General features: G+C 42.0%; 1 protein-coding gene across 7 annotated transcripts in view; it reads right to left on the reverse strand.

The window, feature by feature from the left end:
• GNB1 (G protein subunit beta 1) overlaps positions 1-25,832 on the reverse strand; it is a 109,719-nt gene that overhangs the window by 23,999 nt on the left and 59,888 nt on the right. For 2 of the 7 annotated variants that reach the window (XM_061601990.1, XM_061601988.1), the window contains exons 2-4: positions 19,003-19,054; positions 11,510-11,617; positions 1,986-2,024 (exon numbers count right to left, since the gene is read on the reverse strand). In XM_061601990.1, coding sequence (XP_061457974.1) covers positions 1,986-2,024; positions 11,510-11,566 — 96 coding nt within the window. In that variant the 5' untranslated portion in view covers positions 11,567-11,617; positions 19,003-19,054. Of the gene's footprint in view, positions 1-1,985; positions 2,025-11,509; positions 11,618-18,598; positions 18,620-19,002; positions 19,055-25,832 lie in introns of those variants that run through there. The other 5 variants (XM_061601992.1, XM_061601989.1, XM_061601987.1 and 2 more) reach the window with 3 other exon arrangements.

The raw sequence follows: 25,832 nt of genomic DNA on the forward strand, positions 1-25,832 counted from the left end.
GTTAATCATGCTACAAGACTCTTTGTTGTCTAAAATTATCATGCCTTCAAGGAAAATGCTAGTAAAAGGAGGGGGGGAAATCCTGCGACACACTTCCCTGTACTGTGGCCACATAAATTTAAGTCTCATCTGTAACATATTGCCATGAAGCCAGGAAAGTTTGTAGCATGCTCCCCCTCCCTTTTTAAAAGATGTCTGCATATTTGTTCTGTCTCCATGTAACACAATTATTTAGCCAAAGGACGCAGGCAAAGAATTCCTGCTTCCTCTTGAAATCCATCAAGGCGGCTTAGTAGGGTAGAGGCCGCTTTCCGAATTTAGAATCCCTACATAATTGCCTTCCTCTGCTGTGTGTCGGGTTCTTAGAAGCTTCCCCCCCTGCCCCTATGTTCCTTCAGCATCTTTTGGTAACAAACCATGGACTGCGAAAAAGACAAATAACTGGGTGTTAGAACAAATTAAACCAGAACTGTCACTAGAAGCTAAAACGATGAAACTGAGGTTATCATACTTGGGACACATCATGAGAAGACATGATTCACTAGAAAAGACCATAATGCTGGGGAAAACAGAAGGGAGTAGAAAAAGAGGAAGGCCAAACAAGAGATGGATGGATTCCATAAAGGAAGCCACAGACCTGAACTTACAAGATCTGAACAGGGTGGTTCATGACAGATGCTCCTGGAGGTCACTGATTGATAGGGTCGCTGTAAGTCGTAGTCGATTTGGAGGAGGGCTTGCAGTGCACATCAGATGGAGTCAATATAAGTAGTGGAAGCAACCAACTGAAGACTCACACCCATGCTAACTATTGCTACTACAATTTTAGTTCAGGGTTCTGGCAAAGAGAGGTTCGGCAGACAAGCAACGTTAAACTGGCTCCATTTCATATGTGGGTGGCTTACCCCACTGGCTGCAAGACGTCCGATGCACTTTGGTTTGTTTGGTAGTTGAGGTCTCATGCTCTTGTTCAAAATCACAATAAAGACGGACTAACGTAATGCCGCAGATGCCCACAAACGGCCAAGCAATGCTTATAACATTACATATGCTAAAGACTAATTCTAAAGATCCAAATCTAGAAGGAATAAAAACGTGAATCTTCTTCTGAAGATGCAGCAAGACTCTTCATTATTTTTGTTGCAATAGACCAGGTGTGGGAAACCTTTTAGCCTTCCAGATGTTGCTGAACTACAATTCCCAACAGCCCAGAAGCATGGCCAATGGACAGGGAGAATGAGAGTTGTAGTTCAACATCTGGAGGGCCAAAGGGTCCCCACATCTGCAACAGATTGACACAGCTACCTCTCTGGATATCGTCTGTTACACATGACTTCTGACACTGAGTAGCAAAAGCATTTCTCAGACAAGAGTATAATCTTCAGGTGCAAAGATGCATCTTGGGGCAGTGTCTAGGCACTGGGTGCATATATAATACTGAACTCCTTAATCACCACAAAGAGATTAAAAAGGAATAGGCTGCAGGATTCTAAAATCTCTTCCCCACCCAATGGATTCCCCCACAAAAGCCCCTTACATGATAGTTATTGCTAACCGTTATTTACAGTCAATTAGCTTTGAAACTAGGTTCAGCCCTGGTTAAATGTAAACCCAGGTTAGCAACAATCAGGGTTAAGGCTTGGGCCAATGTAAGACTCAACCATGTTGTAAAGTTCAGGAGAAAGCACTAAGGGAACGAGACTGAGAATGTGACATGGTTATGGGATTGAGAGCATTACACGTGCATCCAATAGCTAGTCAGAAATCGATGAGAATTTAAGGAACCTTTATTCTCGTGGTAAGCACAGCATCTGTTGCCAAGAAAATCCAAACAGTGATCTTACAGCAACTCTTCAAAGAACATGTTCCTTCTAAACTAGTTAAAATACTCAGTTATAATCTTCATATAAGCATTTTAGTATTTTTGAAAACGTCTGATACCACTAAGATGCTTTTGATTAGATGTTCAATGAGCTAACACCTACCTGGGCCAATGTAGCATCAGCACATGCTTTCCTAGCATCCTGCAAAAAGGGAGAATTAAGAGACCATGTTAGAAAGATGGGATATGCTCACTGATACACTTGACATAAAACTACTATCACAAAAGTGCTGGAAAACAGAATACAGAAGCTGGGCAGATCCCTGCCTACGAACAACCAAAATTAGCAAGAGAAACATGCCCACACATCTGAGCCAACAAGCAGTAAGTGCAACTCAAAGGTGAAGCTTATAATCCACAAGGAATTGAAAAAGGAAATTACAGCAAATTTAGGTATGAGCATCTGTCTCTCAGCTAATTTTACCAAGCAGCTTTAACTGTGGAAGTAGAATTATGGATGACAAAACAGACATTAAGATCTTACAAAAGCGAAGAAGGATAATCTTTTTGTGAAACTCCTTTCTCTGGGCACAGACCCAAACCAGTAGAGTACATAAAGCTGTATTGCTCGTGTTTATATAAATATTACGCATTTAATCAGCCCCCCAAACTTTATCTTGTTTCTGTAAGTAGCCAATCACAGCCACTGGAGAATTCCATCACTGACTTCAATGGAGCTAAATAGATTTAAATCCAGTAGCCTGTCTTAACTTGACAAAAGGGTCGGGCTGCAAGCAATGTTTCCATCAATACACGAAGAACAAAGTCAGGAAGCTTTACAGCAGGGGTTGACAACTTTTTTCAGCCTGAGCATTATCTTATGAGTAACCTTCTGGGGATTGCATGCTGGTAGCGGGCTTTCCGAAAGCCACATACCCCCCCTTTCAATCAATCAATCATTTATTACGGTCAATGACCAGCACTATAAAATGTTAAAACAATAAAACAATAAAACGTATCTGTATTCTTTCATACATTCACACTCCAGCCCCCATTCACTCACAGCCATTTAAACCTCCCTTCCCCTTATCTCCCTTTCCCTCCCTCCTCAAACAATTAGGCTTTAAACAAGGCAGCATTTGCAGGAAAAAATTGACTGCCTTCAAGTCGATCCCGACTTATGGCAACCCTATGAAAAGGGTAGTCATGGTAAGCGACATTCAGAGGGGGTTTCCCATTGCCTCCCTCTGAGGCTAGTCCTCCCCAGCTGGCCTGGGCCTGCTCAGCTTGCCACCGCTGCACAAGCCAGCCCCTCCCTTGTCCACAACGGCCCGCTGGGGGACAACTGGGCTCCTTGGGACTCTGCAGCTTGCCCACAGCTGCACAAGTGGCAGGGCACGTCACCCCTGAGCCACTCCCTGTGGGGTGATCTTTAGCTGGCCCTTGGCACCCAGGAGACACGAGCGGGGATTGGAACTCACAGACTCTGGACTCCCAGCCAGGCTCTCCTCCCCATTTCCAGGAATGGGACTTATTTTCCTAAGCCTGGGGGACACATCAGGGGAGGGATTTTCAGGGGGTGGCAGTGCAGGGAGAGCGTGCCCTTTCCGACAGAGCTACAGCTATTTTGGAAAACGCCTGACATCACATTTATCCTTACAACAATCCTGTAAAGCAGGAGCTTCCTCATCAATTTATTTACAGACAAGAGCATTGAGGTCAAGATAGTGTGTTTTCCTCCCAAGGCCAGTTGCTTTGAATCTTATTTTCTTTCCCTACATCCACCACCACAGACGCAACTCAAGATACATGCAAATATCAAGTAGAAACTTTTTTAAATACATATTTATCATCGTGATTGTTTATGAAGTGCCTAAAATTTACAAAACACTGTACAAAGATCGAAGAAAAAGAAAGGCCCTGCCTGCAGGCTTACAATCTAACAGACAAAACACAAGAGGAAAATAGGGGAAGCCAGGCATCATTTTTTTTAAAAAAGTTACTTAGAATGGACACAGTTATGGGGAAGGAAGACGCTTCCTGGCATCTGATTTCACAGCCAAGATAATAAAGTGACACCCTTCCCGCCGCCCGCACCTCTCCCCTCTGCTGCAGCTGGGTAGACAGGAGTAAAATGTAGGAAGCCAATCAGAGAAGTGTGCTCCAACCCCATGGCAAGAGATACACATCTAAAACACAGCACAAATGTGACCATAATGCTTAAAATGCAAAAAAGTTGTGTAATCTAACACAGCCCTCAGCATGCTGAGCAAGATTTGGAAGAAGTGGATAAAAGAAACAGATTTAAGCCAATAGCTTGAACAGGGCAGTATTCCTCCATTTCAGATCTACCATAACGATTCCCAAAATAATTTTTAAAAAAGACCAAAACCATCACTGCGTTGCAGGCGCCTTGTCAGCCAATGCCAGGTTTCACATCAACAAATATAATTTGAGAAGGGGCGGAGAGACAAAGGGTAACAAATTAGCCATGGTAGTTTGGGCGACTGTTACATTTATTATCTCTTTAGATATTAATGCCTTTCAGTTTTAATGTCATTCTCATATTGTGTGTGACACAGGGAATTGTTTGAGTGCCGGATTTAATCAGGGGCATGTGGGGACGCATGTAGCATAAACAGCAGAGGAAGAGACTGCCAGTTAGGAAATGGAATTAACAAGTGGGGACTGCAGAGACAACAAACTCAATCCATGGCGAGCTTCCCATGCACCAAGAAGTATGCCCTTGCACACATTCCGAAGTTCAATGGGGTTTGCATAAGACACAAACGTGTGCGTACCGTTAGGTTAGATAATTCCTCCCAATTCAAAAAAAAGGAGTTGCCAACGAGCCTCAGAAACCTCTCCTATGCTGCACCTTCTCCTCAATATACCTCAAGCTATGCAGAAAGTCTCCTTACTGAAGCCAAAACCTTTCATTATTGTTTAAAGAAATTTAGAATTAATGAAGGCAGAAAGACATGGATATTAATTTCTTCCAACTAGCTATGTATACAGTGGCTAGATAATTTGTGAGACGTCCCACAATAGTCGTTTACAGATAAATTTTACGTTAAGCTATTTTTATTTAGCTCGGGAAGGGTGTGGGGGAGGGATGGTTATGCAGGCTGGTTTCCGAGAATATACGGAAAGTCTAAGCTCATGTTTTATTAAGAAAATGGTTCTAATAAACATCTTCATTAAGGGCTGAAGTGGCAATTTAAAAACCCCATCAATGCAGATTACAAGCAACATGAAAAAAGTTGTAATAATGATAATCAAAGGATCTCAAGGATGGGCAATTTGTAGCCAGTGTTATTCCACAGACAGGCTGTTGCATTCACAGATGGGAGGTCCGTGTTCAAAATCTTGGCAACTTCTAAGATACTAATTCATACCCTCAGCTCTTCATTCCTACCATGAACTGTCCAGAACCCCATGAATTCTATTGCTCCTTTATTACTTTCTCTGAACATAGCTCCAAATTAGGCAAGAAAAACATGAAGACTTCCTGCCTAATTTACCCAACTTCTTCTGATAGCAAAAACACGGAAGCGGTTATGTCTTTGTGCAAACTGATAGACCCTCCTGCCCATATACAGTAGGGCCCCGCTTATACGGCAGGTTCTGTTCCGGACCCCTGCCGTAAAGCGAACATCGCCGTAAGGCGGAACCCCATGTACTTTAATGGGGCGCATCACGCGAAAATGCCACAAAAGTGGCAAAATTGGCTTTTAAAGAGGGCAGGAAAGCCGCCGCATTAGCAGAATGCCGGTAAGCGAAGCACGGGTAAGCGGAGCGCCGGTAAGCGGAGCACGGGTAAGCGGAGCGCCGGTAAGCGGAGCACGGGTAAGCGGAGCGCCGGTAAGCGGAGCACGGGTAAGCGGAGCGCCGGTAAGCGGAGCACGGGTAAGCGGAGCGCCGGTAAGCGGAGCACGGGTAAGCGGAGCGCCGGTAAGCGGAGCGCCGGTAAGCGGAGCACGGGTAAGCGGAGCACGGGTAAGCGGAGCGCCGGTAAGCGGAGCACGGGTAAGCGGAGCACGGGTAAGCGGAGCACGGGTAAGCGGAGCACGGGTAAGCGGAGCGCCGGTAAGCGGAGCACGGGTAAGCGGAGCGCCGGTAAGCGGAGCACGGGTAAGCGGAGCGCCGGTAAGCGGAGCACGGGTAAGCGGAGCGCCGGTAAGCGGAGCGCCGGTAAGCGGAGCGCCGGTAAGCGGAGCGCCGGTAAGCGGAGCGCCGGTAAGCGGAGCGCGGGTAAGCGGAGCGCGGGTAAGCGGAGCGCGGGTAAGCGGAGCGCGGGTAAGCGGAGCGCGGGTAAGCGGAGCGCGGGTAAGCGGAGCGCGGGTAAGCGGAGCGCCGGTAAGCGGAGCGCCGGTAAGCGGAGCGCCGGTAAGCGGAGCGCCGGTAAGCGGAGCGCGGGTAAGCGGAGCGCGGGTAAGCGGAGCGCCGGTAAGCGGAGCACGGGTAAGCGGAGCGCCGGTAAGCGGAGCGCCGGTAAGCGGAGCGCCGGTAAGCGGAGCGCCGGTAAGCGGAGCACGGGTAAGCGGAGCGCCGGTAAGCGGAGCACGGGTAAGCGGAGCGCCGGTAAGCGGAGCACGGGTAAGCGGAGCGCCGGTAAGCGGAGCACGGGTAAGCGGAGCGCCGGTAAGCGGAGCACGGGTAAGCGGAGCGCCGGTAAGCGGAGCACGGGTAAGCGGAGCGCCGGTAAGCGGAGCACGGGTAAGCGGAGCGCCGGTAAGCGGAGCACGGGTAAGCGGAGCGCCGGTAAGCGGAGCACGGGTAAGCGGAGCGCCGGTAAGCGGAGCACGGGTAAGCGGAGCACGGGTAAGCGGAGCGCCGGTAAGCGGAGCCCTACTGTACTGGCAGGAACCTATTTCAGTGCTCTGGTAATCTGCTGGGGCTAACCTTAAAAGCACAAACAGGCACAGCACATCTCATAATAGGATTTCATAAACAGGTAAGCCATGTTCTGCTCTTAATCACTTGTCAGAGAAATAAATTCTATGTAACTCAAACCTTCATGAGGAAGTAGGGTAAAAAAGTAAACAAAATGAAATAAACTGGCTCAAGCACAGTTTTAAACCCGTATGTGTACCCACATACAAACAAAAAGTAGGTTTAAGAAGTCTTGTGGTGCCATCTCTCTTATGCTCCCCTCCTCAGTGGTGGGGTCAACATACTAATCTTAAGTGCGGCTTACTCATGCTTCTCTCGGTTAATTTCTTGTTCACCAGAACTAGCTTCAAGAGTTTAAATCCAGTTTTATGAAACCCGACTACTTTTGTTTACACAGAGTCTAGCTAGGTCAGATGTTCTAATTAATTTATACTATTGTGGCTGCCAATAGTCTCATTTTGTAACACACCTGTACAAAATTATTTTTTTAAAATGTACAGCAGTAGCGTATTTCAGAAAAGCGAAACTGCACATACCAGGCAGACAACACAAACTTAGGTATACAATGTTCTATGTGACCTACAATTTTTGTGCCAGTTTAACAGGATGACCTGGTTTTATTGTTTGCACAAGCTTTAACTAGAAGGAAAGAAATCAAACTTCTTTACACTGAAGAACGTTATGTTGTGCTTGACTGAAAACAATAAGCTTTAATCCAAAGTTCTGGAGGGCTTATTTACTGTATCAATCACTTTTCAGGGCAAAGCCTGAGATAGCAACATACAGAGAGAAATAAAAACAACAAAACCGCAGAAGATGCATATGAGATACTGAATTAAATCACCAAAGTTGTCTTAAGGCATCCGTAAAAAGATCAACTCTTAAGGCCTTATTGAAGTCAGAAATGAAAAGTTGTTTGACTTCCGGGAAGGGTGACTTAGCCTGTGCCTGCTTTTGAGACGGGCTCCTGCCTCAAAAGAAGCTTATTCAGATATATCAGTCAGTTTTTTCTTTTTTTTTGACTGATTAAACTTCTCCCGGGTAGGGAGAAACGAAGAGATTAACCTCAAAGCCTATTTTTGTTGGGACGACCAGATCTCATTAATTTATGGGACGAGGTCCAGCCGACGAAGGTGGGACGGATTTTCAACAGCAAGCTCTATCTGTTAAAGCGAACGTTCATCTTATCTTCTAAGAGAGAACGCATTAACAGGCAAGCACCCTTCTTTCTATATTTTTCTTTTACTTGACTTAAATTGTTGCTGTTTAAAAGAGATTTGCCAGATTGATCGGTTTTTGACATCTCACTGGGGAGCCGTAACTTCTCTCTGCTACGCACTAATTAATAGCTTATCTCTGTTTTTGTTGCAAAAAGCTGTCCTGGATTTGCATTCTAAAGATACACACAGAAGAGGGATTTCTATTCCAGATTTTTATTTTGAAAAATATTATACTGTTTTGAGACTACTCTCTTTTTGGTCTATTTTATTTTGACGAATCTGTTTCTTGACGATTGCCATTAATTGTTTCGATCCTGGGAACTGCATTTTGTTTACTTAACTATTGGGGAGATAAGGCTGTCTGCTCTGTTTATACTGTGATGTCACCAAGTTTGGAGTATTAACCCAATTGTTGCTGAAATAAGAAGTGGTTTTCCTATATTTTTCTTTTAAAATGGCAATTAAGAAAGTGGCTGAGAATCTGGAAATAACTATGTTTCAGAAAATAATGGATGAGATTGAGATAACGAAAATTGAATTGAGTAAAATGAAGCAGGAGATTAAAGATATAAGGGTCCCTGTGAGAGAGGTGACCCTGGAAGGGGTCCCTGTGAGAGAGGAGACCCCGGAGATTGGAACAGGGGTCCCTGTGAGAGAGGAGACCCTGGAGACTGGAATAGGGGTCCCTGTGAGAGAGGAGATCCCGGAGATTGGAACAAACGTGGAACAGGAACAAGATTTGGAGTCTATGGACTTTAGAAATAAAATCTATTGTTTGGAACTCAATGTTATCTCTGAAGAAATTAATGAAGATTCTAGAGATAAAGTTATCAATGGCATGGATTATCTTCTGGACTGGAATGATGTGATGGAGCCCAATATAGAGAAAATCTATGGAATTAACTGCAGCCATGTGACAATGGAAAAACTTTTAAGAGATGACCCAGTGTGTTTTGAAAAAAAGAACAGAGATATGATTTTACAGCAGTATTTCAGCAACCTATTCAGAATGGATGGCAAGAAAATATTTGGGATAGAGGTAATTCCCATCAGACTCTTACTATATGACTATGGCTTTGACAGCAAGATTATTATGGAATACTGATAATGGAAGATTGGATATTGAAATTACTGGACTTAACAAGACTACTGAAGATGGAAGATGGAAAATGGAACTAATAGAGATAATAGAACAATGGCTACTGAAATTACTGAACCTAACAGATTCTGATGTGATGGATTAATTGAAATGTTTATTTTGACTATGGTTATGACAATAAGATTATCATAATTAGTAATGAGATGGATTAATCGATATGCTTATCTGGAAAAAAAATTGATAGATATATTTCTTAAAGAATTGAAATCTCTCTTTGACTTTTTGTGGAAAGAATAAAGTAATGTTTATGAGATTTGATGATTAAGTAAGATAACTACTGGAGGAAAGTGATTTTATAATATGACTTAAGAGACAGGATTGCTATATATTATAGACTTATAACTGATTTGATCTTTGACAAATGGGAAGTCAATATTTTACTCTTTATTTTTTATTTTTGTTTTTTTTTTCTTTTTTTTTTTCTTTTTGTTTAACTATTTTTGATTTTGTTTTTTGTCTTCGAATGTTTTATGATTTTGTTTTGTATGTTTTATGAAAATTTGAATAAAAATTATTGAAAAAAAAAAAAGAAATGAAAAGTTGTTTATATTTAAATGGTGCCTCCAAATGGATGAAACTGACATGGGAAAGGTAATAAGCACACACCCCTCAACCATTTATATGAGAAGACATGCAACCTGTAGGCTCACATCAAAATTTGCCTCATGTGGAGGGCTTATTCCAATTAATATTACTACCCTCCACAGAATACATATAGCATACGGAAATTATTGTGTATGTATGTACTGCCTTCGAGTCGATTCCGACTTATGGTGATCCTATGAATAGGGTTTTCATGAGGCTGAGAGGCAGTGACTGGTTACGATGGAATAAAACGCAAAACAAAAAACACAGGATTTGCAAGGAGAAGGAAAAAGATAACTAAATTCTTTTTCTACTATCATCAACTTTTCCAATGTAATAGTTATTTGTCCAGAGAGAACATTTGTATAGCACTTTACAATGGAAGGGCTTCCACATATATTACATCAGTAATCCTTACAACCACCATGTTAAGATCAGCCAGTGTATTGCAGAAATAAGGCATAGAGACAGAGGGAAAGCCCTTGCCTAAGCTGATGGCAGAGACGAGAACTGAGCCTGGGGATTCCAATATACAGCTCAGTCTCATAGCTGCTATACTGCAGAAAGAAATACTTTATGTAGTAACAGGCCAACACTTCCTTTCTGAAATACATGCACATGTTACATTTTCCAAATCAGATTTCTGTGAATTTTGAGACAGAAGTGTACAACACCATTATCTATAAAGTACTGGGGATGTGGCAGCTAAGCTGTTTTGATCCTGATTGGCTGAGCTGGTGTGATGGCCTGAGATGTTCAGTTGCTTACGGAGAGCAGTTTGCAGTCCAGATTCTGTAACTGAAGCAAATATTCTCAATTTGGCTGGAATTAAAGCTTCACACAGGGGTGGCTGAGGATTGGGAAGGGGTCATGAGACATAGCAGAGCTAAGGGCAGGGAGTCCAGGTGGCTGAAAGATGGATGCAGACCAGGCAAGGAACCTGAAGGAAGAATCAGGCGCCAAGAGAAAGGTAAGAATGGGGACTGAGGCAAGGGAACAGGGGTGGGTAAGGCAGTTCACAACAAACATCAGAAGGCAGGGAAAGAGGATACGAGAGTGGTTGGGAGATTGGTCAATAAATTGTGTGGCTAAGGGAAGTAGGCAATGGCCTGAAATGCAGGACCTAAGCAAAGATGAAGGTGAAGAAAGGAGAAGTTAAGAGAAAAGAAAGGACTAAGGCAAAACAACGAATAGGGCCTAGTGGCAGAAGGGCCTATGCATCATTGGCAGGAAGGAAGTGGGCAGGCAAGGAAGGAAGTCAAGACGGTGCAAAGTTGCTAAGGAGAGTCTCAACCCTGGCAGGGAACTTCTGCCCACTGTAGCTTCTATGATCCCTGCATGATTCTCACCTGGAACCCCAAAAGGGTCAAGAAAGGGCCCCCCTGGATTTTATGAATCAATTAGGACCAACCAGTTTTTTGGCTGCAGGTTTCTATTATTTTTAGAAGGTGCAAAGCGGCTTTTGTCAGGACGGTTTTATGCCGTCCTTGCTCCTCTTTCACATGCAACAAAGCCAGATTACACAAGTATTAGGCTACAAGTCTCAAGACTGTAAATCACTGTGCATGTCACATGCTTTTCTTCCTCCACAGAGGCCCAGCAAACAAGTTTGGAAATTTGCACCATACTGTAATACAGTAAAACAGCAGCTTAAAATGGGTCAGTCAGCGTACGTAGCAAATGCCAAATGGCGACAGAACAGGCATTGAAAATCTACCGCCATGAACAACTGTTTTAAAGTGCTGTTTTTATTTCTTTTGTTGTTATATTTGACTCAAACATCCAGAACAAGCGAAACAGGAAAGATATTTGATCTAAAATACATACTCTGATTTGGTTTTTCAGTTGCTCCGCCTCCTGGCGTAGCTGGTCAAGTTCACTCATCTTCCCGCGCTAAAGGTGTGCTTCTATGACACCTCTCAGATGCTCAAGAATCTGGGGGGAAAAATAAAAATAAAACAAGATGAGGTCAACTGAACTTAAGCACCCTTCTAGTGCAGTCATATGCATGTTTACTCAGAAGTAAGCCCAAATAAATGCACAGAGGATTGCAGCCTCAGTCTACATTATTTCAAATCTGCTTACATAATGTTTAGGTCATAGCCAGGGTGGAGTGTATCCAAATTCTGTGCTAAGTAAAGCAGAGTCCTACAGTCTCTGTAAACTGAGCAAATCTGCATGCTCCCCATTATTTTGCATAATTTATTCTGATTTTCCTACTCATGGGGCAGGGCAAACGGCTACGCATGAGAGTTAAGCTAAACCATTCTCCGTTGGAAACATTCTGCAATTCCTCTGAGTCTGAGATTTCAAAAGACTTGCCCTCACACATTCTCTATGTCAGCCTTCCCCAACCTGATCCCCCTCAGTAATTCTGGATCACAACTTTCATCACCCGTAACCATCGGCCATGCTGAGTAGGGCTGATGGAAGTTTTTAGTCTAAAACAACCAGGAAGCCCCCAGGTTAGCGAAGGCTGTTTAAAAATATATTTGTAGCAATAATGTCCAGAAACCTGCTTTAAGAAAAATAAGCTCAAAGTTGTAGTCCCCTAGAAGCCCATTTCTGCATCCAACACATTCTGCAAATTTCCTGCACCCTTGTGGAACTGTGGCACATGTGTATTCCTGTCCCAGCTTAACTCATTGCTAAGGACTGGTTCTAACCACTTTTGGTTATTACTGTCTTGCTGTTGCACAAATTGACAGAAGGAGTAAGCTCAAGCAGGACAGTATCAAAAGCCAATCCTTGTACTAGCGTTTCATTTGTAGTGGTATTTATTATTAAAATGCACTGCCATTTAAAAAAATCTTGATCAAATAAGAAGTCTCAGTTCAATGTCTAAAGCAAGTACAGATAAAAAGCACTGTTTTGCTATGTAGCATGAATTTGTGCTCTGCCCTTTGGTTGTAGCAGAAACAGTTTATCTAAGTTTGCTTTCAGCAAAGCATGGAAACTGGAACTTTGGGTATCTGGAAATTAGGATATATCTAAGTTATTTCTACCCTCCATCTTTAAGGGTTTACAACACACTGAAGACTATGAAATTAATTCTTATATCTTTCTGACAAAGAACATTTAAGTGTAGTAGTGCACTGTATTCTCTCACAAACTGTGCCAGTGCAACGTGGGGTGAGAGTCTTACTGCCAGAAGTAGGTACGGTCTGGTAGCAAACCTGTGATTCAAACTCATCACACCATATGACAGAGAAGGGAAGAACAAGATCTATATTGAAGTACATTAGTAATGTTGTGGGCAGAAATCCCATTTACATTGTTATATGCCTTCAAGTCGATTATGGCGACCCTATGAATCAGCAACCTCCAATAGCATCTGTTATAGACCACCCTGTTCAGATCTTGTAAGTTCAGGTCTGTGGCCTCCTTTATGGAATCAATCCATCTCTTGTTTGATCTTCCTCTTTTTCTGCTCCCTTCTGTTTTTCCCACCATTATGGTCTTTTCTGGTGAATCATGCCTTCTCATTATGTTTCCAAAGTAGGATAATCTCAGTTTCATCATTTTAGCTTCTAATGATAGTCCTAGTATAATTTGTTCTAACACCCAATTATTTGTCTTTTTTGTGGTCCATGGTATCTGTAAAGATCTCCTCCAACACCACAAAAAATTCAAATTCCAAGGCAACGCAACTTAGGTCCTGGAATAGTTTTAGCAGCAGAGGAGACATGTTTGCTTTTTTTTTTTTTTAACTGTCCCCTTTTGCAGGCAGTATGGGCAGACGTTTTTGACTGCATTTAACCTCAAATCACAGGAGAAATCACTTGGTAGTGTCTAGGTTTTTAAATGAAAACACTTTTTATGGAAAAATCTTTGGGTATGTCTGTTAGCATGCAATCATCATAGCAAAATAGTAGCAGATCTCCATACCTAATATTTCCCAAGTATTAATGGTAGAATATGAACACCTCTCTCACACACATAAAGAGGGACTCCCAAAGAGTTGGGCTCTTCCATTTTTTTTAACCAGTAAAAGAAAACAGAGTGACACTGTCACTTAACACCAAGTATTGCACTGGCAGTTTTTCATATTTTTTGTTGCACGCGGGAGTTACCTTATCTATCAACTCCTGGAGCAGAGGTGCGACATAACCTTGCCAATCATAGGAATGATCAAAAATAAGGTTCAAGGAAGACTTCTAAGAGCATCAGAAGGTTAGCTTCTCTACTAAATAGTGAAATGACTATGGTTTCTTTCTTAACCCTTCAATGCACATAGGGGCTGAGTTGTTGTTCCCACCATCTCCGCTGCTGCTAATTCTTCCCTACCCAAGCACATTTCAAGTTCTTTCTGCCTTATTTATTTATTTACTTTTATTTATTAGATTTGTTAGTCGCTCATCTGGCTGGTTGTCCAGTCACTCTAAGAGACGTACAGAAAAAGCATACAAATACATTAAAACATTAAAATCTCATTAGCCTTATCATCTACCTACCACAACCTCACATTCTAGTTCCCAATTAGCCAACTCACTGTTTTATCCCCACCACTCCAGAGCCAGGCTCATAATGGAAGATAAAGTTATGAACGGCTACTACCTCTTACGGCTAAGTTCTTCCTCCCTTGTCAGAGTGGTGTGCTTCTGAATACCAGTTGCTGGAAACCACAGAAAGGGAGAGTGCTGTTGTGCTCAGGTCCTGCTTGGCACCTAGTTGGCCACTGTGAGATCTTTTAAAATTGCCACCTTCTCTTCTTATAGGACTTCCCTGTTCCCCATGCTGTGTATGGGGGAGAGGGTTGGGACAATAGCCACACTTGAATAGCAAGCTACATTAAAAAACTAAACTAAACCCTGAACAAGTGAACTGACTGATCTAAGCAGCACTTGTAATTAAGATAATAATTCTGAGTTTACCAACATTCACCCTTTTATTCTCTCTCTCTCTCTCTCTCTCTCTGACAAAATTCTGCTTAGGCCTCAAGAACTACCACCTTCTAATTATCATTCTAGTCTCCCAAGTATTAACAATACATTCTCAGAAACTCCCTAAAAATACTTACAGGACACAGAGCTTGTAAACCTCCAGTCCTATTAATTTCAGAAGCTATTGGTACAATTTCCACATGGGAACAGGTCTGAACTGTCTGCCTCCTGGTAGCAGTGTCATTGTTAAGCCTTAACAATCTATTTGCTGAGCTAAGCTACTCAAATCCAGCTGAAACCACCATGCTGTCCTTTTAACACCCATCACCATTCTGATCTCTTTGGAGGAAAGTCTGTCAGAAATCCTGCCACTTGTGACTGGGTGCGACTGATGGAGTTCCACTGTTTAGGAGTCACTGGGTATCGATTTGTGAGGCAATCTTAATTAGCATGTGGTCCCAGCAAAACATAATATACTACTAGGGCAAATACAATTATCAGTTCCTTCCTATTCGTTGCTGCTAGCTTTTCTGGTACTTTACGTCCAAGAGAAGTAGCTGCTGTAGGACCACATTCCTCATGTTCTAGATCAAGAGCAGTGCTGAGATGTTATTGTATCATCTTACAAGGCCTTACGAGGCACAAGGAGACTGCTTGCCCTTGCCGGAGGGGAATTATTACTCTACTGCCCCAACACTGTAATTTGAGATTCACTTTCTGCATACATTCTTTCAGTCCCAGATTCTCTTTACCCAAGGGTGTTTAAAGCAAATTACACATTTAACTAATAATCACTATCTGCCTTAATGAGATTAGGATGACATGAGTAACAGGCAGGCAATGTTAAGGGATTTGCAAGTTGAAATGGGCTAGTATTCTCATCATATTCTTATGGCCTCACTCCCATGAACAGCAAACCTAGTCACTGAGCGCTAACAGAACTGGAGTCAAAAGTGGGCCATCAAGAAAAGAAAGGCCTGGACATACAACATACTCTGGAGGAACAGAGGTTTGCAAAAGTACAAAAACACTTAACACATGAAGCCTAAGGGACCCCAAACTTCAAAACAAACAAACACGCAGACCAACAAGGGCTGAAGCCACTTAGCAGCCATGGAATGTTGAGTATCGGCTGAAACGAAAACCAGAAAAGGGGGGAGATGAGAAGAGTGGAATGGAGGGAATGGTCGATTGGAACCCTGAAGAGGAATTATACAGTACAGCTTTCTGTTTCTGGACTCACTTGTCTGTAACTTAGTTTCCAGCAAGCATAATTCATTCAACACTCTCCCAACATTCTACCACATACAGCAAGGCCAAGCAAAAGGACCAAAAAGCAGAGAAGAGATGGCATCATTCTTAATGGCTGGGGTAAATTAAGAGTGCAAAGAAAGTTTTGCTCCAATCCCAGATGCGCAAGCCCTTTTCTTTCTCCTGTAAGAGTGACCGACTGCCATTCATCCCTATTAGAGACAAGTACTGCATTTGGGACATTGTTATATAAACTGAGGGCATTCTTCTCCTCCTCTCCAAACACCAGAGTCCCTGCAACAGAGATGCCTTCCTCAACACCTATTTTATCTTCAAAACAATGGGGATTTTGCTAGCCCTGTATGCAAAACAATGCCGCTATTCTGAAGCCACTATTTCAATAGTATAATGGGGGTAGAAGGGAAGAGGTTATATGCTACTTATAACTACATTACACCACCAATCTCATTTAAAACATGACAGTATCATGGACAACATACGGACAAAAAGCTCTTCCATGCAAGCTCATCTAATTACCAGAAACCTGTCTAATCTGCTGTCCAATTTAAATCCTCTTATTGAAACTGATACGTGGCCTACACACTTTCAGAATGTGAAAGTACAACAACACTGTATTCCTTCTAAAGTTTTTGAGTTGTGTCCTTAGTGCCTGGTTCTGGTCAACGCTTAGATGGGAGACCACTTGACAGCCCAACGTATGTTGCCTTAGGCTCCCCATAGGGAAGACAAGATAAAACAAACAGGGATGCAGAACTAAGGCAAAGAGCAAGCTGGAATGGGCTGGATGTGTGCTTGGAGTACTCCTGAAAATTTCAATGTTACAATTTTATAACAAAACATTTTCCTTTAAAAGTTTGTACAACACAACTGTGGAGAAGAAACATGCACTTGAGTTTTGTCTTTAATGTTTGGGTATAAGTAGCACCAGAGCTATTGTTTAACAACATTCAGTTGCAACACTCAGGTGGTGAAGGGACTCATTTACCATTTCCATAAGAACCAAAGAAGAGCCTGCTGGATCAGGCCAACGGCTCGTCTAGTCCAGCATCCTGTTCTCAAAGTGGCCAACAAGATGCTCTACTAGGAAGCCTGCAAGAAGGACCTAAGTGCAATAGCTCCTACTTGTGATTTCCAGCAAATGGCATGCAGTGGTATACTACCTTCGCCAGTGGAGGTGAAATAAGGTAATAATTGTGGCTACCAGCCATTAACAGCCTTATCCTCCATGAGTTAGTCTCATTCTCTATTAAGGCCAAGCTGGTGGCCATCAAATTCCAGTTTTTCCAAGATTGTTTACTGAAGGGAAAATGGACTGCCTTCAAGTCGATCCCGACTTATGGCAACCCTACAAATAGGGTGTTCATGGTAAGGGGTATTCAGAGGGGGTTTATTATTATTATTGTTGTTGTTGTTGTTGTTATTATTATTATTTATAATATTTATACCCCGCCCTACTTCCGTAGAACTCAGGGCGGCTTACAATTAAGAACCATAAACAATTAAAACAGCAATCATACAGATTAAGACATTTAAAATGACTAAAAATCAAGAAAAAATAAAAATATTTATCAATTTCAATTAAAAGCTCGTCTAAATAAAACAGTCTTCACCTGGGCACGAAAAGACAAAAGCAAAGGGGCCAAACGAACCTCAGTGGGGAGGAAGTTCCACAATCTGGGGGCAGCCAGCGAAAAAGCCCTATTCTGTGTTTTCGCAAGAAGAACTTGCGGAAAAGATGGAATAGTGAGTAAGGTCTCATCAGATGATCTTAGAGTCTGGATAGGTTCATAGAGGGAGACACGATCTAACAGAAAACCTGGACCTAAGCCGTATAAGGCTTTATAGGTCAAAACCAGCACTTTGAATTGTGCCCGGAAACAAATTGGCAGCCAGTGGAGCTGGTATAACAGAGGAGTTGTATGTTCTCGGGGCCCAGCTCCAGTTAACATTCTGGCAGCAGCTCTTTGTACCAATTTAAGTTTCCGAGCAGTCTTCAAGGGCAGCCCCACGTAGAGCGCGTTACAGTAGTTACCACTGCCTCCCTCTGAGGCTAGTCCTCCCCAGCTGAGCAGGCCCTGGCCAGTTTACCACAGCTGCACCAGCCAGCCCCTTCCTTGTCCGCAACTGCCAGCTGGGGGGCAACTGGGCTCCTTGGGACTATGCAAATTGCCCACGGCTGCACAGGTGGCAGGGCACGTAACCCCTGAGCCACTCCCTGTGGGGTGATCTTCAGCTAGCCCTTTACACCCAGGAGACACGAGTGGGGATTTGAACTCACAGACTCTGGACTCCCAGCCACAAATTTGCAGGGTTCCAAGACACAAGGCCAATGGAGAGGAGAATGGAGTTTAAGCACAACAGCACCAATCGTAGGCTGATACCTGCCACATTTGTGCAATCACATAAGATGACCAATACATGAACAATCCTTTTAATTTAATTAATGCTTTTAATTAGGAAATTACTCTAAGACAGGCCTAGCTTTTTTTAAAAAATTACAGATCACCTTTACTTATTTTTGACATGGCTACTGTTCAGTGTTTTTGATCAACTTCTTTTTTCATCTTAATGTCAATATCATTATTTCCACCTTGGGTGCCTATATATAGGTGGGATATACGCTGAAATAATAATATAAAAATATGCTTTATATAGCACAACCTCACACAGGCCCTGATTTTAAGGTTTGTTTGCTAGTTACAACCTGTGACAGGAAGGGAAAATATACAGTAAGTCCTGCTTGCTTTTCACTGCATGTTACCTCATTCCAAAACAAAAAGGTAACTTGCACATTTCCCCACTGCCCCTACAAGGAGATAGCTGGGCTCCAGCAACACATGGAGACTCTGCATCTGCAATGAAAAGTGGAGTCACTTGTGAATTCTGTTCTCCCATCATACTGTAACATTTGAACAAGCCCCAGTGCAAGTGCTTAAGAGCAGTACAGATTAAACAGAGAATACATTCTCTGCCAAGGTAAAATCTGAAGCAAATCTGGGACTACAGACCACAACCTTGCACAAACCAATTCCTGGCATTCAGAGATCAGTTGCCTTCACAAGGGATGCAACAAAGGGACCCTTTTTAGAAGTAATGTCCATGTATGACAGATAACATAAAGTTCAAGGTGCTATGTTATTCAACGCTAAAGCTTTTCCCACTTACTTTTTTTCTCAGTATAATGGAAAGCCAACTTCTGCAGCCAAATATGTAACTGCTGCAAGAAAAATAAACCTGAATCAGTATTTTAAATTCCAAACTGATAATCTGCAGTGCACAGAATATAGGTTCATGGCTGCCTAGGTAGGGTTTTTACCCACTGACCTGCTGACCTCAAAATATAGCAATGTGCCCTCCCCCAGATTTAAACAACAACAACAAAATAGGTGATAGCCTCTTAGTCTTATGAAGCTACAAAGGTCTAGGATGGAATAGGGATAAGGATTAGTTATTTGAAAGGTCAGCAGGGAAAGAAGGAAAACCTTAGTCAGTGGACAGGTCAGATATTGTAAAATAGTAGCCAAGTGTTTGAAGAATTAACGGAACTAACAGAGATAAACTTATGGCAATTACAAAAAGTTAGTTAATTGTTAAAGAACAATGAAGTTAAATTCAAATTATTTACAGCTAACAGTCTGAACAGTTTTTCTTGGCTTTTATCCTGGTAGCCAGAAAAATAGCCTCAATTACATTTTTTTAAAAAATGAAACAGGCACCAGACACATGGCAATTACAGGACAAAGGTTTTAAAATGTTATAGTTACAGTGCAAAGCACAGGGAACATACAAAGGTCAGAATCAACATGTTTTCACTGAAAGAAGCAAAGCACTATTCCCACAAGGTCTCTTTGCTTCATAGAATACCTGACCAAACCCAGTTACTGTCAAATACCAGACAGTCAGTCGCTCCATAGAGATGACCAACTGCCCAGTTTAAGGCTGACCCACAAAAGGGCCTTCCCATCCACAGTTCCCACTTGTGCAACGCCCTCCATGGTGATATGTGTCTGTCATTAATAATATTCAGGAGGAAGTTAAAAATATCCCTGTTTGCTCAGGCACCTGATTGCTGAAAGAGACTGCTTGTGATAACCTTGAAATTATTAGCTGCGAGGGCATGTGATTGTTTTGATTTTTTAAAAATTCTAATTGTGTTGTTTTACTGCTTAGTTGGTTGTTGTCCTGAGCTCCTTTGGGAAGAAGGGCAGGACAGAAATGTAAGAAATGATAATAATTTTTATAGCTTATAAGAACGTAAGAAGGGCCCTGCTGGGTCAGGACAATAGCCCATCTAGTCTAGTATCCAGGTCTCACAGTGGGCAACCAAAGAACTCTGGGAAACCCGAAAGGAGGATCAGGAAGTAATGCCTGATCCTTACCATGATTTCACTTGATTAGTTGGTGTGATTTATTTTTCCTACCATGCTTTCTAGCGTATGGTGAAAAGAAAGGCGTCCCCAATTGTACCCACTTGGTAAATTGGTCTGTATTAATGATCCATGGCAGGATTGAGAGGGAAAGTATTTCTCCAAGTTAGTCTCTCATGGCTTTCGGGAAACAGCTTGTCTTTTCCCTTTCTTCTTCATGATTTTCAGATGGTACCTATTTGAGGCATTTCTTTTGAAATATATGACTGCAATAATCATGAGGTATTTAATATTCACTTACCTTTTTTGTGCTTAAGGAGGTTCTTAGTAAGAAACTGTACTCCTATATCTGAAGGCAACTTCAGTCCTCCCTATTTTGCAAATGCATGCCCGAATGCACAAACACACATCCCAGTTTAAAGAAGTTGACCATATTGAATCCAAGCACACACGGATAATCTGAACAAAACTCCTAATAGATGGCTTCACAGAATTAAAAGCAACACCTCCATATTTTTAAACCAACCATTTTATCTAAGAGATCTCCTCCAAAGAGAGGGAAAACATTTTATTAACCTCTTTTAAACACCATTATCAGTATGAATGAGCTTTTAAGACTGTGAGTGCTTCCCTACACAAAGAACCAGGAAGCAATAACACAACGTTACAGAACTGCACAGAGGGATGGGACTTTGTTCCACAGCAACAGAGCAAGTTGGTAACAAGGAGCTGGGCAACCACCACCACCACAGGATGCGACAAAGTCAGCCACAGTCGTCTATATTGCTGTCCTTTAGCGTACGCTGAAGAAACAGACAAACCGCTCTATATTTACCATATGGTAAGATGGTCATTTGTACTAATCGACATCTAATCAGCTATTGAGTGGTATCCCAATCTTAGGGGACTCAGTATTCAACTCTGGTTCAAATAATCGTTATATTGGAGATGACTACCCCATAAGCTACAACTTTCAATACAAAAGAGTTAAAAATATCAAAGAAAGTCAAATACTCATATTCCATTAAAAAGATAGGTGCCTTTACTTTTGAGCCACTCCTTCCTTTTAAAAAAAGTGCATATCAAACGTTAAGAGGACGCAATGGAAATGGGGGGAGTACGAAGAGAGACACCAGTTCCTCTTTTAAGAGCGGCTTTGCTATTCTTGTGCCTTCAAGTCGGTTACGACTTATGGCGACCCTATGAATCAGCGACCTCCAAGAGCATCTACCGTGAACCACCCTGTTCAGATCTTGTCAGTTCAGGTCTGTGGCTTCCTTTATGGAATCAATCCACCTCTTGTTTGGCCTTCCTCTTTTTCTACTCCCTTCTGTTTTCCCCAGCATTATTGTCTTGTCTAATGAATCAGGTCTTCTCATGATGTGTCCAAAGTATGATAACCTCAGTTTCATCGTTTTAGCTTCTAATGATAGTTCTGGTTTAATTTGTTCTAACACCCAATTATTTGTCTTCCGTTTTCTTTGTTTTCCTAATTTTTAAAGAATCTTTCTGCTGCTCTTCCCCCCCCCTCCCAAATTGGCTTTAAAACAAACTGGCTTATTGTTTTTATTGGGGCTGCTTGTTTTTCAATTCCTCCTATCCACTTTAGGCTCTGTTGGAGAAAATACAAAATAGTTTTTTAGAAATATATACAAATGAAGACTCGTTCTTAAAACTGACTTGGAGACCATTTGAGGTTGTCTACTGGGGATGGGGCAGAATCAATAGGCTAGTTCCCACCCTTCTGAAGAATATTAGGAACAGGAACAGCATCTGTAGGACAAGTGAGTCTATATCGGAAGACAAGGCAAATCCTTTCCTTCAGTTATTTGATTCTGATTAGCCAAACCCAATTTGAAAAATAGGGATAATCAGACTTTATGTAACATTTTCATGTGGTCAAAGTACTGAAAATCACATGTCAGTATTATTACCCTCATGTTCCTGATATATATGAGAGAGAGTGAGAGAGTGAGAGTGAGTGAGTGAGAGAGCAAGAGAGAGAGAGAGAACTCTAAGGTCATGCAGTGAGTTTATTGCAGAGGCAAGATTTGAAATAGGAACTTTCTCCTTGTAGCGTTTAATTTCTTCTTCACATAACAAAGAAAGTGCTTCCTTTGTGGCGCCCCTTCTCAAAATTTCATTTGTTTTCACCCATGCTTTTAAGTACACAGCATGGCATTCATACGATGCAAGTCCACCACATCTAGAATTTGTTTGTACACAACGAGGCAGCATTTGATTGGCTGGGTTATGAAACAAGTTTTGCAATATTACCAGATCATGCGTCGAGATATAATGTCACCCTTTTCACGAAGTGCCATTCGACCGAGGATGAGACACACACACACACAACCGCCCATCTGAGGTACAACTGTCATTGCCAAAGATGGGCAAAGTAACAGCAGTGAAGAAATGGGGTACATTTTGGAGGAAAAAAACTATATATATATATTTACTCTGACAGAGGTTTCTACCGCATGAAAATGCAAATTTCAGTATGGAAATTGGGGAAATCCCTAGTTTTAAAAAAATACAGCAGCATGCTGTCCCTGAAGAAAGCTCTCTCAAGATACAAATATAACAAGCAAACTGCTGATTAAAAAATGTCTGCAGCACTTGAAACTGCAAGAAGTTCTGGTTCTGTACAGCTAGGCCAGTGGTGTATAATTTTAACACTGCAGTTAGAAGAATATGTTTTCTCTAAATATGGAAGTTGGTGTGGCAACACAGAGATATGTTCAGTAACATAAGCAGCAGCCAGAAGACTTTCACGTTATTTCACACACACAGAACAGGCACAAGCAAGGACAAGGTAAGCGAGGCGGTACGAACCCAAGAGAAATCCTGCTTGATGAGAGATTTGAGGCCTATCTAGTCCAGTGGTGTAGTGGTTAAGGTGTTGGGACTACGACTTGGGAGACCAGGGTTCAAATCCCCACACAGCCATGAAGCTCTCTGGGTGACCTTGGGCCACTCACTGCCTCTCAGCCTCATGAAAATCCTATTCATAGGGTCGCCACAAGTTGGAATCTACTTGAAGGCAGGACATTTACATTAGTCCAGCATCCTGTTGCCCATTGCGGCCATCCAGATTCCTACAAGATGTCCACAAGCAGGACACAAAGATGTCAGCACTCTCCTGCGCATGTTCCCAGCCACTGAGTCACTTCTGATCCTGGAATTAGCATATAGCCATCACATACATCCTCCAAGAATTAATCTAAGTCCCTGTGAAAGTCATCTTAGCTGGCAGCTTTAACACAACTTATGGTAGCATATTCCATAGTTTGTTTATAATTCTACATCCTGTCCTTCCTCCCAGAAACAGCCCAGGGCAGCAAACAGAAACACTAAAAGCTCTTTAAAACATCTTAAAAACAAAAGACTTCAAAACATATTAAAAGAAAGCATCTTTATAAATATATTAAAACAAAACAACTTAAAAACAACTTTAAACAAAACAACTTTTAAAACATCTTAAAAAGCAATTCCAACACAGATGCAGACTGGGATAAGGTCTTGTTATAAGGCTTGTTGACCTGGGATAAGGTCTTGTTAAAAGGCTTTAGTAGGCGCTGAAAAGGTAACAGAGATGGCGCCTGTCTAATATTTAAGGGGAGGGAATTCCAAAGGATAGGTGCCACCACACTAAAGGTCCACTTCCGTTGTGTGGAACGGAGCTCCTGATAAGATGGTATCTGCAGGACGCCCTCACCTGTAAGAGCATAGTGAACTACAGGCAGAGCTTGGAAAAGTTACTTTTTTGAACTACAACTCCCATCAGCCCCAGCCAGCATCATGCTGGCTGGGGCTGATGGGAGTTGTAGTTCAAAAAAGTAACTTTTCCAAGCTCTGACTACAGGTATATAAGGGGTAATATGATCTCTAGGATGCATACCTTAATGTGGTGAGGGAGTGTCAAAGAAGCTGACAGCTTAGACCAAGAGGCAAAATTCCCAGCAGGGTCACCCCAAGGTGGAATAGGTCAAAGCTGAGACACCAGACTAAGATGCATCCAAACTCAGAGGAAGACAATGGTAAACCACTTCTGAATATCTTACCATACATGGTAAGATACAGAGTATCCAAAATGCAACATAAGATATGCTGGAAGATGAGACCCCCAGGTCAGATGGCTCTCAGCGAGCTACTGGGAAGAACAACGGACAAGTACGAGTAGCACTGTGACTAATGACGCCATTGGATCAAAGCTGACACAACGCCCAGAGGCTGATGTGCACAGATGTGAAAGGAGAGTCCCCAGTTGTACAGTACAAGATTCATTCATGGAGGAACCGTATGATGAAGAACCAGAAATTTTAGAATGGGAGGTGAAAGCTGCTCTTAAAATACTTGGAAAAAACAAATCACCAGGAACAGATGGCATACCAATAGAGTTGCTATAAGTTACTGAGACGGAATTGGCTAGCAATGGCCCACAGACTGGAAACATTCAATATATATCCCAATTCCAAAGAAAGGGATCCGAGGAAATGCAGTAATTATCAAACTATTGCCTTAATATCCCATGCAAGTAAAGTAATGCTCAAGATTCTACAACAAAGGCTCTTACCATGTATGGAGCAAGAAATACCAGATGTCCAAGCTGGATTTAGAAAAGGAAGAGGTACCAGAGATCATATCACAAACAAATGTTGGATAAGGGAATGGACCAAGGAATTTCAGAAGAAATTCCCCGTGCTTTATAGATTACAGCAAAGCCTTTGATTGTGTAATCATGAGAAACTATGAAATGCTTTAAAAGAAATGGGGGTGCCACAGCATCTGATTGTCCTGATGTGCAACCTATACTCTGGACAAGAGGCTACTGTAAGGACAGAATATGGAGAAACTGATTGGTTCCCAACTGGAAAGAGTGCAAGACAGGGATGTATTTTATCACCCTATTTGTTTAATTTATATGCAGAATGTATCATACGGAAAGCGGGATTGGGCCAAGATGAAGGAGGTGTGAAAACAGGAGGGAGAAATATCAATAATTTAAGATATGCAGACGATACGGTACTACTAGCAGAAACCAGTAATGATTTGAAACGAATGCTGCTGAAAGTTAAAGAGGAAAGCACAAAAGCAGGACTACAGCTGAATGTCAAAAAGATTAAAGTAATGACAACAGAAGATTTATGTAACTTTAAAGTTGACAATGAGGACACTGAACATGTCAAGGAGTATCAATACCTTGGCACAGTCATTAACCAAAATGGAGACAATAGTCAGGAAATCAGAAGAAGGCTAGGACTGGGGAGGGCAGCTATGAGAGAACTAGAAAAGTCCTCAAATGCAAAGATGCATCACTGAACACTAAAGTCAGGATCATTCAGACCATGGTATTCCCGATCTATGTGTGTGGATGTGAAAGTTGGACAGTGAAAAAAGTGGACAAGAGAAAAAATCAACTCATTTGAAATGTGGTGCTGGAGGAGAGCTTTACAAATACCATGGACTGTGAAAAAGACAAATAATTGGGTGTTAGAACAAATTAAAATTATCATTAGAAGTTAAAGATGAAACTGAGGTTATAGTTTGGACACATAATGAGAAGACATGATTAACTAGAAAAGACAATAATGCTGAGAAAAACAGAAGGGAGCAGAAAAAGAGGAA

Source organism: Rhineura floridana, chromosome 18 (assembly GCF_030035675.1).
Source record: "Rhineura floridana isolate rRhiFlo1 chromosome 18, rRhiFlo1.hap2, whole genome shotgun sequence".
NCBI classification, from domain to species: domain Eukaryota; kingdom Metazoa; phylum Chordata; class Lepidosauria; order Squamata; family Rhineuridae; genus Rhineura; species Rhineura floridana.